The 16,832-nt window shown below is 53.0% G+C and overlaps 8 protein-coding genes across 8 annotated transcripts; 3 read left to right on the forward strand and 5 right to left on the reverse strand.

Moving 5' to 3' along the window:
* Nucleotides 1–74: 74 nt before the first annotated feature.
* Nucleotides 75–1,709, forward strand: ASPVEDRAFT_57771 (uncharacterized protein; the record flags this gene model as incomplete). The annotated part of the gene is made up of 4 exons (XM_040815378.1): nucleotides 75–196; nucleotides 251–1,013; nucleotides 1,065–1,328; nucleotides 1,374–1,709. 4 exons carry the CDS (start codon nucleotides 75–77, stop codon nucleotides 1,707–1,709), a joined length of 1,485 nt encoding a protein of 494 aa, XP_040674530.1.
* A 296-nt stretch (nucleotides 1,710–2,005) lies between these two features.
* Nucleotides 2,006–3,346, forward strand: ASPVEDRAFT_144899 (NAD(P)/FAD-dependent oxidoreductase; the record flags this gene model as incomplete). The annotated part of the gene is made up of 1 exon (XM_040808029.1): nucleotides 2,006–3,346. The coding sequence occupies one exon, from the start codon at nucleotides 2,006–2,008 to the stop codon at nucleotides 3,344–3,346; it is 1,341 nt and encodes a 446-aa protein (XP_040674531.1).
* A 40-nt stretch (nucleotides 3,347–3,386) lies between these two features.
* On the reverse strand, nucleotides 3,387–5,404 carry ASPVEDRAFT_156380 (Zn(II)2Cys6 transcription factor; the record flags this gene model as incomplete). Its single annotated transcript, XM_040808517.1, has 3 exons — nucleotides 3,387–3,477; nucleotides 3,523–5,331; nucleotides 5,377–5,404. 3 exons carry the CDS (start codon nucleotides 5,402–5,404, stop codon nucleotides 3,464–3,466), a joined length of 1,851 nt encoding a protein of 616 aa, XP_040674532.1. The 3' UTR covers nucleotides 3,387–3,463.
* Nucleotides 5,405–5,591: 187 nt separating this feature from the next.
* On the reverse strand, nucleotides 5,592–7,291 carry ASPVEDRAFT_156381 (uncharacterized protein; the record flags this gene model as incomplete). The annotated part of the gene is made up of 3 exons (XM_040808518.1): nucleotides 5,592–6,597; nucleotides 6,654–6,939; nucleotides 6,979–7,291. The coding sequence occupies 3 exons, from the start codon at nucleotides 7,289–7,291 to the stop codon at nucleotides 5,592–5,594; spliced, it is 1,605 nt and encodes a 534-aa protein (XP_040674533.1).
* Nucleotides 7,292–7,760: 469 nt separating this feature from the next.
* Nucleotides 7,761–9,279, reverse strand: ASPVEDRAFT_89981 (uncharacterized protein; the record flags this gene model as incomplete). The annotated part of the gene is made up of 3 exons (XM_040818709.1): nucleotides 7,761–7,895; nucleotides 7,941–8,948; nucleotides 9,001–9,279. The coding sequence occupies 3 exons, from the start codon at nucleotides 9,277–9,279 to the stop codon at nucleotides 7,761–7,763; spliced, it is 1,422 nt and encodes a 473-aa protein (XP_040674534.1).
* Nucleotides 9,280–9,713: 434 nt separating this feature from the next.
* Nucleotides 9,714–11,073, reverse strand: ASPVEDRAFT_879636 (uncharacterized protein; the record flags this gene model as incomplete). Its single annotated transcript, XM_040818206.1, has 3 exons — nucleotides 10,748–11,073; nucleotides 10,213–10,687; nucleotides 9,714–10,166 (listed from the first exon to the last, which is right to left on the reverse strand). Exons 1-3 carry the CDS (start codon nucleotides 10,963–10,965, stop codon nucleotides 9,714–9,716), a joined length of 1,146 nt encoding a protein of 381 aa, XP_040674535.1. The 5' UTR covers nucleotides 10,966–11,073.
* Nucleotides 11,074–11,964: 891 nt separating this feature from the next.
* On the reverse strand, nucleotides 11,965–13,991 carry ASPVEDRAFT_66631 (SDR family NAD(P)-dependent oxidoreductase; the record flags this gene model as incomplete). Its single annotated transcript, XM_040815900.1, has 3 exons — nucleotides 11,965–12,766; nucleotides 13,157–13,347; nucleotides 13,398–13,991. 3 exons carry the CDS (start codon nucleotides 13,989–13,991, stop codon nucleotides 11,965–11,967), a joined length of 1,587 nt encoding a protein of 528 aa, XP_040674536.1.
* A 1,016-nt stretch (nucleotides 13,992–15,007) lies between these two features.
* Nucleotides 15,008–16,785, forward strand: ASPVEDRAFT_77385 (uncharacterized protein; the record flags this gene model as incomplete). The annotated part of the gene is made up of 5 exons (XM_040816388.1): nucleotides 15,008–15,100; nucleotides 15,147–15,289; nucleotides 15,336–16,147; nucleotides 16,190–16,551; nucleotides 16,605–16,785. 5 exons carry the CDS (start codon nucleotides 15,008–15,010, stop codon nucleotides 16,737–16,739), a joined length of 1,545 nt encoding a protein of 514 aa, XP_040674537.1. The 3' UTR covers nucleotides 16,740–16,785.
* Nucleotides 16,786–16,832: the final 47 nt, after the last annotated feature.

Genomic DNA, 16,832 nt, shown 5'->3' on the forward strand with positions numbered 1-16,832 from the left:
GCCTCGGCTGCACGTATAAAGTGGCCGAGGAGCACTCCGGATGCAATCACCAGCATTCATAACTGTCTTCAACGATGTTTTCCAGTGCTCGCATTACACTTCCCAATGGGCGTAGCTATGACCAGCCCACGTCACTGTTTATCAACAATGAGTTCGTGACTGGCTCTGGGTCGACAATCACGGTGCTCAACCCTGCGTAAGTCCCGCTCCCCAGAACCGTCTCATTCACCCACTTATTCTCGTCACACAGAACCGAAGATACAGTTCTTGAATTTCCTGGAGCGAGTCCTGCTGATATTGACAGGGCTGTTGTCTCTGCACGAGCTGCCTTTGAAGGCCCGTGGTCGGAGCTCGCCGCGGTGGATCGCGGTCAATACCTGTTCAAGCTGGCCGAGTTGATTCAACGCGACCGTGAGCTTCTGGCTGCTATCGACACTCTGGACAACGGCAAACCCTTCAGTGCAGCGTTGGAGGAGGATCTCGAGGAATCATACCAAGTGTTCAAGTACTACGCTGGTGCGGCGGACAAGATCAGCGGCGACACCATCGAGACATCGCCGGCCAAACTGGCGTATGTACTGCGTGAGCCTCTCGGTGTCTGCGGTCAAATCATCCCCTGGAACTATCCCTTCATGATGTTAGCTTGGAAGATCGCGCCTGCTCTGGCCTGCGGAAACACCGTCGTGCTTAAGCCAGCCGAGCAGACACCGCTTTCGGCCATGTACTTTGGCAATCTCGTCAAAGAGGCTGGTCTTCCTGCCGGGGTTGTTAACATCGTCCCTGGACTGGGAGCTGAGGCTGGCAAGCCTCTAGCTGAGCATACAGACGTCGACAAGATCGCGTTTACAGGCAGTACCAACACCGGTCGGGCTATCATGCGCTCTGCGGCCACCAATCTAAAGAACATTACGCTGGAATGCGGTGGGAAAAGCCCCAGTATTGTATTTGCTGACGCCGAACTCGATCAGGCCGTCAAGTGGACTCATATGGGGATCATGGGGAACCAGGGCGAGGTTCGTCTCCATTTCTTTGGTCTGTATAGAGAGCGCCAGCTAACTGCGTAGATCTGCACAACGACAAGCCGAATCTACGTCCACGAAGATATCTACGATGAGTTCCTGCGCAGGTTCGTCGCCGAGGCCAAATCGCAAAAGATCGGCGACCCCTTTGCTCAGGATACAACAGAGGGAGCCATCATCTCCAAGGCCCAGTACGACAAGATCCTCAACTATATCGAGCAGGGCAAGAAGAGCGGAGCCAGACTCTTAGCAGGGGGTGTCCGTCACGGCTCGAAGGGATACTTTATTGAGCCCACCGTATTTGCAGATGTGAGTTAGACGTATCCTATCCCAGACTCATACTGACGGCAGCAGACAACCGAGGACATGACTATAGTCCGCGAAGAGATATTCGGACCAGTCGTCGCTATATCCAAATTCAAGACGCAGCAGGAAGCCATCCAAAAGGCCAACAATACCTCCTACGGCCTGGCAGCAGCCGTGTTTACGGAAAAGGTGGACAGGGCACATATTGTGGCTCGGAAGCTGCAGGCAGGGATGGTCTGGATCAACTCATCGCAGGATTCGCACTTTGGCATTCCATTTGGCGGCTACAAATCGTCAGGGATTGGTCGTGAGTTGGGGAAATATGCCCTTGATGCGTATACTCAGGCGAAGGCTGTCCATGTCAATCTCGGCTCGAGGCTGTAACAGTGAAACTGCCTCGGATTAGACAGGCCTCAGATTAGGTAGAATCCTCATTTGAAAAAAAAAAAAAAAACCCCTCTATTCCGTAATAGTATGGTAGAGAGCATGGCACGTTGGTGCGCCAATCGCAAACGGTTACTGAGTCTGGTTAGTGAGGGTTGGAGTATACAGTCCCAATCAGGAAGTCCAAATGAGCTCCAGTCATCTCATCCAAGTAGTTCAACTGTCTAACTAGTTCACTGTACTTAAATACGAGGCTATAGACCAGGAGTAAATCTTATGCCAATCCTATTCTCAAAATGTCCAACTCCCCCGATGGTATCTACGAAAAAGGCATTGTCGACCCCGGACTGCCTGTCCTCAACTCGACCAAACCATTCTGGCTCAGTGAGCCCTCCAAGATCTCAAAGCTCCAGTCACCATGGACTGATGAGGCTGATTTCGTGATCATTGGGTCTGGAATGAGTGCTGCGAGTCTTGCCCGGTCGCTGTACGCCAAACGACCAGGACTCAGTGTTGTACTGGTCGAAGCCCGAGATCTCTGCTCTGGCGCAACAGGACGTAATGGAGGCCACTGCAAGGCCCAGAGTCCTGGCGACTGGCATGCACGCAGGAGTAAATACGGCGTGGATGAGGCTGTCAAGATCATGGAGTTTGAGCACCGCCATGTGCGTGAAACCATCGCTGCGGTTGCTGAGCACCGCATTGAGTGTGACCTTCATGTTCTAGAAGGGTTGGATGCTTATTATGACCCTAAAGTCTTCCAACATGCCGTTTCAGCTGTGATGGAGATGCGAACGGTCGCTCCACAGCTTGGTGCACTATACACCATCTACACCTCTCGCAAGGACTTGGATAAACGCAACTGCTCGAAGCAAGTACTGGGTGCTATTGGAATGAGAGCTGCCTCTCTCTGGCCGTATAAGTTTGTGACCGGCCTGCTGGCAAAGCTGGTCGAGCAGGGACTGCGTATCCAGACCAACACCGCCGTCACCAGCATCACCGACCGCGACATCGACCCTTTTGCAACGGTCAACACGACCCGTGGTGTAATCAAGGCGAAGGCTGTCGTCCATGCGACAAACGGCTGGGTTGGCCACTTGATCCCTGAACTGCGGCCTTATGTCTCGCCCGTGCGTGCAAATGTCCAACGCCGTCTACCTTCGCCCATACAGCCCCGAACAAACAACTCGTGGTGGCTACGATACGGCGAGAAGGACTACGACTATATGATGCAGCGTCCAGATGGGTCCTTTATTATCGGTCGCTCGAATACCGGACGCCGTGCCACTGCAGACGACAGCCAGGTGGATTTCCTCCCACACACGCACCTCCGCGGCGCCACCCCTTTAGTGCATGATTTTGGAACCAAGGATATTGAGACAACCCATGCATGGAGCGGCCCAGTTGCCTTCTCGCATGATGGGAATCAGTTTGTTGGGAAGCTGCCTTTCCCTGGTCGCAGTCATCAATGGGTCTCTGCGGCCTTCCAGGGTATTGGCATGGTAAGAGCATTCCTGTCGGCGCAGCTGCTTGCTCATCTTATTCTGGATGAGCGGATTCCTGATTACTATCCTCTGTCTTTACTCATTACTGAGGAGCGGTTGAGTACCTTGCCTCAGCCAACCAGCAAGCTATAGGTCTTACTCAGCTGCATCGTAACTTGTCGAAATAATGCCTCTAATTCCAGATATTTAAATTCAATTAGATCCAGTATATCTAGTAACACGAAGGGAATGTGAGGCGCAAAGACCGTATTATCCGGCAAACACTATACGGTTAGATCTCAGAAGTACAGTGCAGGGAAGCGACTTACCTTCCCATTGCATGTCCATCATAGCACCGAGCCAGTGCAATTTGCAACCTACCTTGAATTCAAAGCCCAAAGTATGAGAACAGCTTGGTGGGCACTCACCCCGCTGCTGGTCCCGTCGGCCCCAGACTTCCTGTACAATTCGCCAGCAGCTGTCAACGTTGCGAACCTTCAGCCGCGCAGCCATCGACAGCCACCGGTCTTTTACCCAATCACGATCTTCCCTGTCGGTGACTTCGCAACTTGCGATCAGAAGGGGGAAGATATGTGTGTTGAGAGCACGACTCGTCGACGGAACCGTGGCCAGCCTGACGAGGACCTTCCGGGCGAGCGATTTCGCAGCGTCGGGCTCTGATAGAATTTCAGGGACTGCCTGGTGGAGATATAGGAGTGCCGCATATCGCAGGGCATCGGCCGTGATGACCGCATGGCGAACCTGGCTGGTGCTATCTTCGAAGGTCTGGAATACAGCAGCATTGGGCACTGCCCACTGCTGCAGCTGCTCTTGAAGCTGGCCAGCCTCGCTGATCAAGGTCAGACTAATAGAGGACCCTTTACGGACCTTTTGAACAACGTTCGCTACTCTGGCGATCATAGGGAACAATGAACTGGCGCATCCAAGCAGAGGGTCGACCTCCATCAAGCCTCTTGTAGGGAGGTTCGTTGCAGACACGATAGCTTCATAGCTGGTATTGGATTCCTCGAGGCTTGTCAATCGAGAGATAACATCCATGTAAACAAATGTGTTACACAGATATCTGAGCGCTTTTGAATCCGTAGTCTGGTCTTGCAATTTCGCCACGGCGCTTCGGTCCTGCATGAAGTCCCTGACGAGCCCCCTGGCACCGCGTAAGTGATGCGTGGAATTTATAGGCTCTTCCCAGCCCTCGGCAAAGGCAATTACCAGGGACGTTGCCAGTGCAGGCACCAAGCGGAAATCATCTATCTCGGTGAGAAGTGCTTTGATACTTTGGCTGCGACCGTTGATGCTGCTGAGACGCAGACTGGGATTATCGTAGGAGCCATGGGACGCTGCCATGGATGATAAAGCACAGCGAACCGCCAGTGAGCTTGAGGATAGCGGCCCGATGAGTGTGCGCCATGGGTTCTCTCTTGGTCCGTCTTTTAAGGAGAGAATGCCGCAAGTGTCCTGGTTGTATCGCAGCATCAGGGCGTCTGGAGAGGAGATATCGAGTGAAGGTTCGACTAATATGGATGGTCCCAGCAGCTGTTCACAGATGGCTAAATCTTCCACATCATATGAACTTTCGTGCTGCGTCGTTGGGAGCATGGGTACTGTGATAGCCTCGTCGACCTGCTCCCCAGTGATATATTGAGTGCTGGTGCCAGGTATATCAGCATCCGATAGAGAGTACAAGTAGTCTACTGCAGCCAAAGCAGATTCTGACTCGCTTTCAGGCCCTGTATTTCGCTGCGATGTGGGCGAGCTGTCGGAGGTCGTTAAGCCTGGCAGTCGGGCAGACACCGACACCGTGCTGCTATGTTCTGATCGGGGAGAGAATGTACTTGACCCTTCGGCGTCCAAATTATCAAGAGTCTCAGTCATCGATGGAGTTGCGTGTAATCCTTCAAAAACGCGAGCTGCAGACGCAAAGGCCGAGTGCAGGGCAGATCCATCGCTGCTCGAGGATCGCGCAGAGGGTGATTTGGCAAGAGGCTGCTGCTCGATGAACCGCCACTGGAACTCGCGCTTTCTGTATCCTTCGCACGGAGTTCTGGAGTTTGTGCATCGCTCGCAGGACGGTTTCGCTTCGTCGCATTTGAGTCGCTTCCTGCGACATGTAATGCAGCCTGTTGTGTGTTAGCTGGCAGCTAAGCCGGGTTGTAGGGACAGACCATTTCGACTCTTCGGTGCTCTAGGCATTTTACAGGTATGGAATATTAAATTAAGGGAATCCAGGATGATGAGATATCTCCCAGGGCGCTGGTCTAGTCTTAATGCAGTAGTGGGATGCGAGGTCTTGATATCGGTGGAGACGCGGGGGTCTGTCCCCGCATCGTATGCATCATATTCATACTCATATTATATCAATTGCTTGAGTTCGTGCTATCTAGAGTCTAGTCCGGCGGAAGGCAAAGTCGAGCAGCGTATGCACATGGTTCTCGCCATAGAGGGATTCCCGAGTCGGCTCTACAACCAGTGTGTTCGCCCCTGCATACCGCAGTCTGTATTCTGGCGAACGGATAACCAACGGCCGGCGCCCTGTGTCTACCTTGGTCTTCGGTGCACAGGCTATGTCCGTCTGTTTACCGCTACGGAACCATCTGTCCACCTCGACGCCCGCATGCCTGGGGATGTCTTCTTGGTTGCCCAGGTCCGACTGGCAACACGCCTCCATCGCGGTGATGCGAGGGACGTTGCAGTCCAGCACTACATCCAGACACAGGCTATTGAATGGGTCCACTTCCGGATCCAGCATGTCTGGGGCGCCCATGTCATTGGCCCAGCCCGCCGTGATCATATCGGTTCCTATCCTGTGGAAGGCCCAGTCTGCATTGGGCGAGAATCGTTCTACTTTGAACACCCAGTGAGCCGCCGTCAAATGCTGGCAAACAACCGCAAAGTCTCCTTCATCCTCGGGCGAGGGGATCATGCGCGATTCCACGTAGTGCCTGTCCCCCCAGCGGTACTTGTCCTGACAGAAGGGGGCCTCGAATATCTGCAGTGTGCTTCCGTCTTCGGGGTTGATGACCAGGAAACCCACCACCGTCCTATTACCAACGGATGCGAAATATGGCGACGGTGCCATTTCATCAGTTGCTGAAACACAGAACGTGACCAGCACTTCCATATCCCCGAGGCGACGAATAAGGAAGCCCCCAAGGCGCTTCTGAAGTCGGCGGTAGTCCGTGATATACGACCTGTGCAGCAGGGCACCTGTGGCCAGGTCGTGGACCAGAAGATAGGCCTTGTCCGACGACCCTTTTTCCAACGCAACATAGTACAATCTCGTTGCTGAAATCCCTCGAATTCCAGGCCATTGAGTGGTTCGCTCCCACGCTGAGCTCCCGCCGCGCCACTGGCGCTTTCCTGTTGATATCGACACGACCTGATCCCTAAAAGCATGGTCAGCATGGAGATTTCTCAACAGTCTCCCAGTTGATTCACTTACAAATAGCCCATGTGGCTGGACACTCGAGCAACAATATAGCCCCCCGGGCTGACATGCACGGTGGTTTCTCCAGATATACTGCACTGGCGGTAAATGTCCCACGATCGAGTGCGATACGGCGAGCCATCAGCCTGGAACCCCAGGCGCTGTCCAAAGAGCCTTTTTCCAACTTTCCACGCTGCAAAATCTCCATTGACCTCGAAGCATTGCGCGTTCCTGATGGCTCGCGCGCCCGATACCCGGCCGGATGTGATTTTGTTGTATTTCTCATGGCCCACAAGTAAGTCTATTAGAAACAGCCATCGATCGTGCCGGAGTTACTTACCACTCTTCTTCATCATTTCCACCTGCTCTTCCATTGTCTGTGAAATCCCAAAGTCGGGTCTCCAGCGTTCGGGTAGATTCAGATAATACCCCCGCGCAACCATCCACTCCTGCACAAACGCCCTCCAAGCCCGGCACACCTGCTCGCAGCGAGCCAGGTCAGGCAGCTCAAGGTATTCAAAGACCATACTTGCACAGTCCCAGGACAGACCGCCTAATACGGGGTCTGGGTATACTGTTTCGTTTTTTTGAGTCTTGCGGCGACGGGAGCTCCGGGTCTCTACCCTCGACTCGGTGATCGTTCTTTTCGGCATATTGGTTGACTGGTGATTTCAAGGATGAAACGTGGTCGTCTGGCGTTCTGTCTTTGATTCAGCTAGGATGCCTGTATGTCCAGGGCTCTTCAACAGAACAGCCTCTGCCTTTTATATCAGTACTTGTGATCGTTTACTTCTGACTTTGCTGGATACTCACTGCCTTCACCCAATGCATGAGGGCTAGCGAAGATCAACCACAATGACTAGTTCATATAGGCGTGTGTGAATGTGAATGACATGATATCTTAATCACATTCACAGCTGTGCTGTTGTATCAGTGGGCTCCACTTCAACTCCTGTCTATTGTATAGTATTCATTTTGACCTTTTGTGGTCGTCGGTATTACACTATAAACTTCTATATATTCTATATATCGAATACAGACAAGTCCTTTCAGCTATAATTATAGCCTCCGGGCTTCCATTAGATATAATACAGGAAGGCTATCTATACTTGGATTAGGTCTCTACTTCGCCCTCGACGCAAATTGTATGGCGACTGTAGGAATCAAAGCAGCGACAGCAACAACTGCACACATCACACCTGCTGCACCAGACAGCTTCAGAGTCTCAAACATAATAGGGAAGTAGAACGGTCCAATCTATGACGGATTAGCAGGAGGCTACAAGCAAATAAGGACACGTACAAATCCAAATATCTGGCGGTAGAGGTTGATGCAGACACCCACGTCGGTAGACTGCTCCTTGTAGCTGTCGACCGCAAACGAAATCAAGATCGTCGTAATGATCTGGTTGCCAAAGCTTGCAATGGCCGCTCCAACACAAGGCGTAACATTCCAGGTACTCTCAGCTTTTTCCAGCTGGAATCCCCAGACCAAGAGTCCTGCAACGACGGTCGCGTAGCCAATATACGACAGCCACAGGCGATCTGCTGAATGGAAATATCCTCTCTTTCGCTTCAGCGCCATCAAGAACCAGTCAGACATGGGTCCGCTCAGCTGTTCACCGAGAACGCAGCCGATAATGATGGCGATGAATTGCAGTCCAATCTGCTGCGCATTGAAATGAAACTTCTCGCCAAATGCGATGGGCATTTCCACTATCAAGACGATATTGGCGTAGCAGAAGACAACACAGTGTGCAATCGCGGGGATAAGCACGCGCGTATGCCGGGAGAGAAACACCGGCTCGATGAACTCGCGCAGTCTCAGGGGACGAGGATTAATACGTCTGGGAAGGAACTTGCTGAAGAACCCCTGTTGAGCACTGCTGGCCTGTCCCGGGATATACAGGGTTTCCTCTCCAATAGCCACATACAGAACCAACTGCACGAAATTTACGATGGTGAAGATCCAGAAGATCCATTGCACGCCGGCATGCTCAGTCACGAATCCCATAATGAAGGGGCCGCTGGGTGTTCCCAGAGTGAGCAGCAAAGTCCACCATCCGAGCTTCTGCGCTCTATGCTGTGGCTCGCACAGTTCCGTAATCACTCCACTGCCCATTCCGAACGGGGGCGAGATAAGAATAGATCCTAGTACTCTGCAGACCATCTGGGCAGCGTAGGTTGTTGAGCGGGCAGATCCAATATTGCACAGCATGGCCCCAAAGACAGACAGCAAGAAGACATGATATCGGCCGTATATTTCTGTGATTGGCTTCCATATGAACGGGGCGATGCCGAAGAGGAGGATCTATAAAATATCCTTGTTAGTAACGATCTCCATACAACAGCGTAATACGCACCTGTACTGAGGTCAGGTAGCTTGCCTGGGGTACCGTGATGCCGTATTCCTCTGCCAAAGCATCATAAGCCGGGATAATACCAGCGGCGATGAACGTTGCAGACATCGAATGGAATGCAACCATCAGGATCTGGGCATTCTTCTTCCACGATGGCCAGTTTCGAGGATTTGCAGGATCATCCATCTCAGTGGCCCCCTCGGAGTTTTGGGGCGAACGCACAACATTCTCCGTGTGGATTGAATTCTGGAGTTTGTTGCTCCGGGTCTCTGGGGCAGCCATTGTTGCTCACACAAAACACTCCTTGACAATCTGTCCTTCACCCTGACCTTGCCAGTGCAATAGTTAAATATCAGTCCCCATTCCGCAGTGGGTGCATACACCCCCACGGGGACTCGAAGGGTCTATCCCCGTGGACACGGCCATATGGGTCACGTCAAGATATACAATATCTGATTTGTTCAGAGACAATGACCCAGATATCTAACTTCGACTGAGGAATTGATTCCGTTGCGGAACACCGTCCGCTCTGTACCCGCGGCTATACTGGCATCTCGGAGCCACACCCGAAGATTCCTCGGCGGGGTGAGTCCCGAATGGCCAATTAGAAAAGAGAAAGGGGCAGCTCGGAGTCCATCCCGAGTAACCCCTGGATATTGTGCTACGGCCTATATCGTCTACTAATGAAAGTGCGGATTGAAACTTGAATTATAGTGTTAAGTAGGCTTTCTTCCCACCTCTTTGGAATCTGCCTCTACAATAACGGTCACATCGGCCTCGCATACCGGCTGCACTGGAGCTTCGAATACCGGGCCCGAGTCTGCCTCCCCAGGGGTCTCTGTTGCTCCAGCCAGTTCTGCCCGGGGGCGTGAGTCTGCCTCTACTGGGCTTGAATGGTCGTCGTCTCCCTTTTCATTTTCATTGAGCTTTGGCTGGTTGTCCTTAGTTGCAAGCCAGCCCCATCTCAGGTAGAACGCCGCGAGACCGATATAGATACACAGGTAGAAGCACGCCTCGCAGATTCGCGCAGAATCAACAGCGTTCGAGTAGGCTCCCTCGCCAGTTTCGTTGGACAAGGGCCATAATAGCCAGCGGATATTCCACGCAACCCACATCAGACTGAGCGCGAAGAAAAATGTACTCCCTATGAGCAATAGCATGGCCAGTGCCTGAGTGTTGTCAGTATAGTTCATGCAAGTTGACTTTGCTGCTTACCCTCCACCGTGATCGTTTGCCCAGGGTTTTCCATGCAAAGTATATCGTCCAAGCAGCGATTTCAACCGCGGCCGCAAGGCGAACAATACACGCCGCTGTATTGAAGCCCGCGTGCACTTTATAATCCTCCGAGTAGGACAGCTTGTCGCGACCAGTACGGACTACCTTCGTAGTTAACAGAGCCCATTCCACGATTGTCAGGGCCACAATGAGCCCGACATAGAGCCGGTGGAATTTCTCAAGCCGAGGAGACGAGGGTCGAACGGTCGGGCAGCGGGCGAGGAAGACGTCGACGAGGTTGTACAGGATATAGACCAAACAGCAGTTTCCAGCATAGAGAAAGAAGAAGGGGGCTGTCTCTGCGGCGTAATAGGTGTAATAGTACAGGCGAAGGACATTCTCGCTTCTCGTGGTGGTCACGTCGACGACGCCGCTGACTGTGGCTCCATAGCCAACAGATACGATGACTGCGAATCTATAAACCAAATCAGAGTCTCTCTTCCTGATAGAACATCCTTGAATGAATGCAACTCACAGGAAATTCGCGAACAGGAACGCAATGAGGGTCCACTGAGGCAGCGCATCAAAGGTGAATCTTCCCCGACGTCGGACAACCAAGGCGCCAATCCCCAAGCCCAGAGACGCCGCTCCCAGAACGCAGGTTAGGCCCAGTTTTGCATTCTGCAGCGAGCTCTGAAGCTCGAGATAGAGGTCGAGAGAGTCATCGGCGCTGTTTTGGACGCCCGAGGACATTTTGAAGGGGAGGCATTACAGCAGTCAGCAGTCAGCGCCCGCCAACTTGGCAGGCTGCAAGCCTTTAAGGACAGAAGGCAGAGTCGAGGGATTCTGGGGATCATCTGGGGCTGTTTCAATCTCACCCTGTTGTTTGTTGGCCCAGATGCAGGGCCCACAGCCACAGCCTCACACAGACACGAGCGATGACGAACGTAAACAGGGTTGACAGTGATCAGACTTCACTCTTGGCTGATGTATTTAATATTCTGCTGTCTATTCCATGCCAGTAATTCCTACAGCTCCCGCAGCACTTTCAGTTATACTGTGGTCGCGTATTCAACATGGGACACTGGGATAAATCAGTAACAGGGCAGTGTGTGAACATCCCAATCCAGTTAAATCATGCGCTGATGCTTATCATGTCCTGATAGAGAGATCTGGGCGTACTCTGAGCCACCACTCATGTCGATCGATGTCGATCTGCTCGAATAAAAGTGCTCTCCAGCTCAGGTATACACACAATCTATGGGCTTAACATTAAACTCGAACGAGCCGGAGATACAATAAATAGAGCCCAGTGTCCAATATTAAGATATACATCAGAACCATGACCAGTTGGTCAGAAATATTCCGAAGTGAATGCATGCTCATAATAATCTAATTGGTGGAGAATTGCTCGACAAGTAGTACCCTGTAGATATATATATGTACCAGCTTGACTACTCATTTTCACAGTTAAACAGAAAGTAATCCCAATGGTCGCAAATTGTCAATCAACACAAAGGGTGCTCATTTTATAAATTTCCATGGATTGTCAGCGTTTCATTAACGCTGCAAAGTACTACCACTACAAGCTCTCACTACGACGAGAGATAAGACCTCCGTATACTACGCAGCCTCCGAGATGGCCAACACATTGCTATTTTATTCAATCGAATTAGACTTTCATGTTTACTAGTACAACTACTGTCAACCCCCTTGATGGTAAAGATCCAGTCATTGTGTCATTATCATATATCAAATACTAAACGACAGCCCACCGTTAGCAGAGATGATACTGCCAGTGCACCATCCAAACTCAGGATTGCAAATCGTCGCAATCAGGCCAGCAATCTCCTCTGCATACGCTGCCCTGCCTCCAAACTTGTTGCCCAGCTCCTTGACCTCGTCGCTGTCCGTCTCACGAACCGGAACCAACGGGGTAAGGGGGTTCCACCGGGCAAGGCCCTGTTTCACCTCATCCGGCGCAGTGAGATACATATCGGTCATGACCGGGCCAGGGTTGATCGAGTTGACGGTCGCACGTTCAGCAAGCTCACGCGCCCAAACCCTCGTCATGGCCTCGATGGCGCCCTTTGTCCCCGCGTACAAGGTAGTGTGTTCCGTGCCAACCTTGGAGTTGATGCTCGACAGCATCACAATGCGCCCAGAGCGATCTGTTGGGAGATAGTCCCTGCAGACACCTGTCAAGAGAATCGGACCTAGGACATTCACCTCGTAGATGCGGTGGAACTCGGCAGGGTCGACGGTCTCCAGCGGTCCGATGAAGAGGATCGCAGCATTGTGCACGATAATGTCGATCTGCAGCTTTCCAGTCTGCGGGTTGGTGAATTTCTCCTTCGCGGCTGATATAATGCGCTCGCACTCCTCTCTGGTGGTGATGTCTGCGCGGATGGGGAGGGTCTGGACGCCGAATTCCTTCTCGAGCTGAGTGGCAAGAGTCGCAGCACGCTCATCAGAGGATGCAGTGGCGTAGTTTATAATCACATTGCAGCCCTTGCTGGCGAAGTTGCGGGCGATTTCAGCACCGATGCCTGGGCTGTTAGGATAGTTGGATATGGAAGCCGACTACAACTTACTGCGGGCGGAACCGGTGACAAGTGCCAGCTTGCCTTCATAGATGCGAGCCATGCTACCCATGTTGACGGGGAATTGAAACACGGAGCGTACGAGGTGGGATGGCGTGACAACTGGGGACGGGCTGGTTCGCATTTATATTCGGTCCACAATCCACACGGCCAGGCCGGCACCAGACGGTCCACTTGAAACGGCCGGGGAAGGGGCCGAATCCTTGCTACTAAGTCATAATACATTGACTAACGAAGCGCACACGTTGACTTGTCGAGTCATTGTAGCGTTGTTGAGGTAAGTTACGTTGATTGATATCTACAGTCGGAGCTTTATATACAGAAATAAACTACCAAACTACCACTTGGACAGGAATCCTCCGTCAACCGGCAGACTGACGCCGTGAACGTACGACGAGCTGTCGGACGCCAACCAGAGCGAGGCCTGCGCGACCTCGTGGGGCTGGCCAAACCGGTGCAGGCTGCTGACTTTGGGTGCGAACTCGTCGTGCGTCGTGCCCATGATCTCCAGGGCCGCTGCAGACATCTCGCTCTGCATTAATTAGATTAGCCCGCAGTGCATAGCCCACGTGGGAAACTTACAAAGATGGCTCCTGGAGCAACGGTGTTTACGCGAATACCGCTGGGTCCTCCCTCTGTGGCGGCGTGCTTGGTCAAGCCCAGAATGGCGTGTTTTGATAGAGTGTACGCCGGCATGTTGGGCTGGGGCATGTACGCGTTGATCGAGGCAATGTTGACAATTGACCCCCTGGTCCCCTGCTTCTTCATCTGCTGCATCTCGTACTTGCAGCAGAGAGCAGTCCCCGTCAGGTTGACATCGATCAGCCGCCGCCAGTAGTCCTCGTCGGCCTCCAGCAGCGCCGTCTTGTCAGGAGTCATCGCGGCGTTGTTGATGGCTACATCCAACTTGCCGAATGCGCTGACGGTCTGCGCGATGAGGTTCTGGATATCCTCCGACTTGGAGATGTCCGTGCGTACGAAACGAACCTCACCAAGTGAAGAGAGCTCCTCAGCAACCTGCGCCCCCTGTTCGTCCCTGACATCGGCGATGACCACCTTTGCCCCTGCGCGGAGGAAGACGGAGGCTGTGGCCTTGCCCATGCCCTGGGCGCCACCCGTGATGATGGCCACCTTGTCCTTGAGGACGGGGAAAATCGGGGCCTCTGGGAAGTCCATCTTGGAAATAAATCAAATAATGTTCTGAACTTGTGACAGATCAAAGGTGGAAGGTTGGGATTGGCTGGTGGGACAACGGTCGCTGCTGGACTTTATGTCCTCGTGCAGCAGTCTGGGCTCGTGGAGACACTGACCGACTTTTGCAACTGCTCCAAATCAGTGGATTGACGAGGATAACACGGCAAGGGAATAATCCAACAGTCTGAACCCGTGGCGACTGGCGAGTGTTGGAATTAGGGCAGCAATTTCCGGTCCGCGCAGACCAGCCAAAACAGTTCAAACAGGCCGATGCACGACGATGCAGCCAGGATCCCCAGTGGAGCCGCTACTGGCCGGGGAGTTTATCTCCATTCTCCAAGCCAGCGCTCGTAGTCTAGTTGCAGTCTAGTTACAGCCTAGGACGTGGGCCTTTCCTTCGTAGACTGCTCCACTGCCAAGCTGTCAAGGCCAACGGTCAACTGTCAAGCACGAGGCAGCTGCAATACAAGAGAGCTTCATCCTTCCGTACCCATATTCTCAGCTGGAGGAGCACCATTGGTCCTTTTGGTCCGGACTGGAGACGATCCCAACAGCAGGATTGATGGCCCTCCTGCGTGGCTTGGCAGCCCACTGTAAATACGTTTAGCAGGCGCATCTCGGAATAAGCTTGAGTCGCATAGCGCGTGTAATTAGGTAACGGCTGCTGCAAAGCTGTGATAGCCACGATGATCTCTCATGGTCCAGCCTAGCGTTGGTGTTCTTAACTTGTTATGCCACATGGGCCGCTCTCCACCCCCTTGCCCACCCACCACGTTCTCTGGCTTGCCCTAGATGAGGCACAATCACACCGTACGAGGTGAAGGAACAGGCGGGTGCATGACTAGCACACAATAGGGGTGTTGACAGGGGTATTCTCTGCTTTAGTCAGTTTTGGGACGAGCTAATACTTAACCATCATCGGCTGGAGGAGGGCTCATCCTGATCTTTTCTTCTTTCTTGACTGCCCACTGTCCGCTCATTGACACCAGGATATCACTATGGCTGAGAGATCCGAGAAGAAGTCTGGTGTTGATGTCCGACCCATCGCGTCCAAGGTCGAGACCCCGGGGACCAGTCTGGTCAATATCTTGGTATGCTAGCAATCATCCAAGCTCAATCGCTGTGCTAACCTGGCAGGTTGTTGTAACTGCGTGTCTGGGTGGCTTTATGTACGGCTTTGCTGCCAACGCACTCTCCGGCTCGCTGTCCCAGCCCTCCTTCCAGGCAAAGTTTCTCAACAGGCCCGATGCAACCAGTGTTCAGGATGGCATGCTCTCTGGGTATGTTTCTAGTATGTTGTGTATATGAAATGTACTGACGACCCAGTTTCCTCGGAGGTGCCCTCGTTGGCGCCGTCTTCCAGGCTCCCCTTTCCAACAAGTTCGGTCGTCGCATTGCCAACCAAGCAGCATCGGTGCTTATGATCATCTCAGGAGCTCTCCAGGCCGGCTCCGTTGACGTTCCTATGTTCACCGTGTGCCGTGTCATCAGCGGTATTGCCGGTGGAATGCTGTTCGCCAACACTCCAGTCTATATGAGTGAAGTCTCTCCCCCCCACACCCGTGGCATGCTGGTCGGCCTTGTCGGCGTCGGCGTTGTGACGGCGTATATCCTATGTGCCATTTTCGCTCTGGCCTTCAGCTTCGTGCAGTCGGACGTTGCCTGGAGACTCATCTTCATCGTGCTGACTGGCTTCGGCTGCGTGCACCTGGCCTCGCTCTTCTTCATCCCGGAGTCGCCCCGGTGGCTCACCGAGAAGGGCCGTGATGAGGAGGCCAAGAAGGTGCTCGAGTACCTGCACAACACCAAGAAGGATGGCTCAGCCCGGTTTGCCCACGCCGAGCTGGACCAGATCAAGGCCCAGGTAGACTTTGAGCGCAACACCCCGCGTGGCTACATGCACATCCTCCGCACTCCCTCCCACCGCAAGCGTGCCCTCTGCTCTATCCTGCTCTGGGTGATGGGCCAGGGAACCGGTATTACCGCGATTGCCAACCTGGTCCCGACCCTGATGGGTGGCCTGGGATTCGACGCTACAATGCAGCTGGGTCTCGGTGTCGTCTGGACCGTCTGCGCCATTATCGGATGTGGAATCAACGTTATCCTGCTGGACCGCGTTGGACGCGTGAAGCTGCTCAGTATGTTCAATAATCAGACCCACCACACATAAATGCTAACAGTCGCAGTTGCCGGTGGATTCGGCTGCGCTGCTATTATCGCCGTCATGGGCGCACTGTCCAAGTACTATCTGAACTCGACGTACACCCCTGGCATCAACGCCGCAGTGGCCATCTACTTCATCTTCGGCGCCTTCTTCACCTCCACCATCGAGTGCACGGCCTACGTCTACGGGGCCGAGATCTGGCCCACGCACCTCCGCAGCGAGGGATCCACGATTGCCTTTGCCAGTTTCTTTGGCAACGCGGTCGCGTACACGGGCCCTGTTACTATGGCCCTTGCGACTATTGGATGGAAGTACTACATGGTGTTCGTTGCCGTGACTGTTGTGTCTACTGTCCTGATCATGTTCTACTTCCCTGAGGTACAACCCACTACAAATCCCGATAATGAGTAAAATAGCTAACATCGTTGCAGACTATGGGTCTCAGTCTGGAGGAAATCAACGCCAAGTTCGGAGACACCGTCGAGCTCGACCTGCAGGACGCCCTGGCTGCGCAGGACAACAGCTCTGTCTCCAACTCCGAGTCCGTCACCTCGGACAAGGTGTAGATAAAACATACTAGAGGGTTAGTGTAAGGTAGAAGAAGGGTGGGCTGCTTTCATATGTACATTGATTCGTTTGTAGTCTGGTTCTGTGTCTTC

The sequence above is a fragment of the Aspergillus versicolor genome (genome assembly GCF_001890125.1).
Source record: "Aspergillus versicolor CBS 583.65 unplaced genomic scaffold ASPVEscaffold_17, whole genome shotgun sequence".
NCBI classification, from domain to species: domain Eukaryota; kingdom Fungi; phylum Ascomycota; class Eurotiomycetes; order Eurotiales; family Aspergillaceae; genus Aspergillus; species Aspergillus versicolor.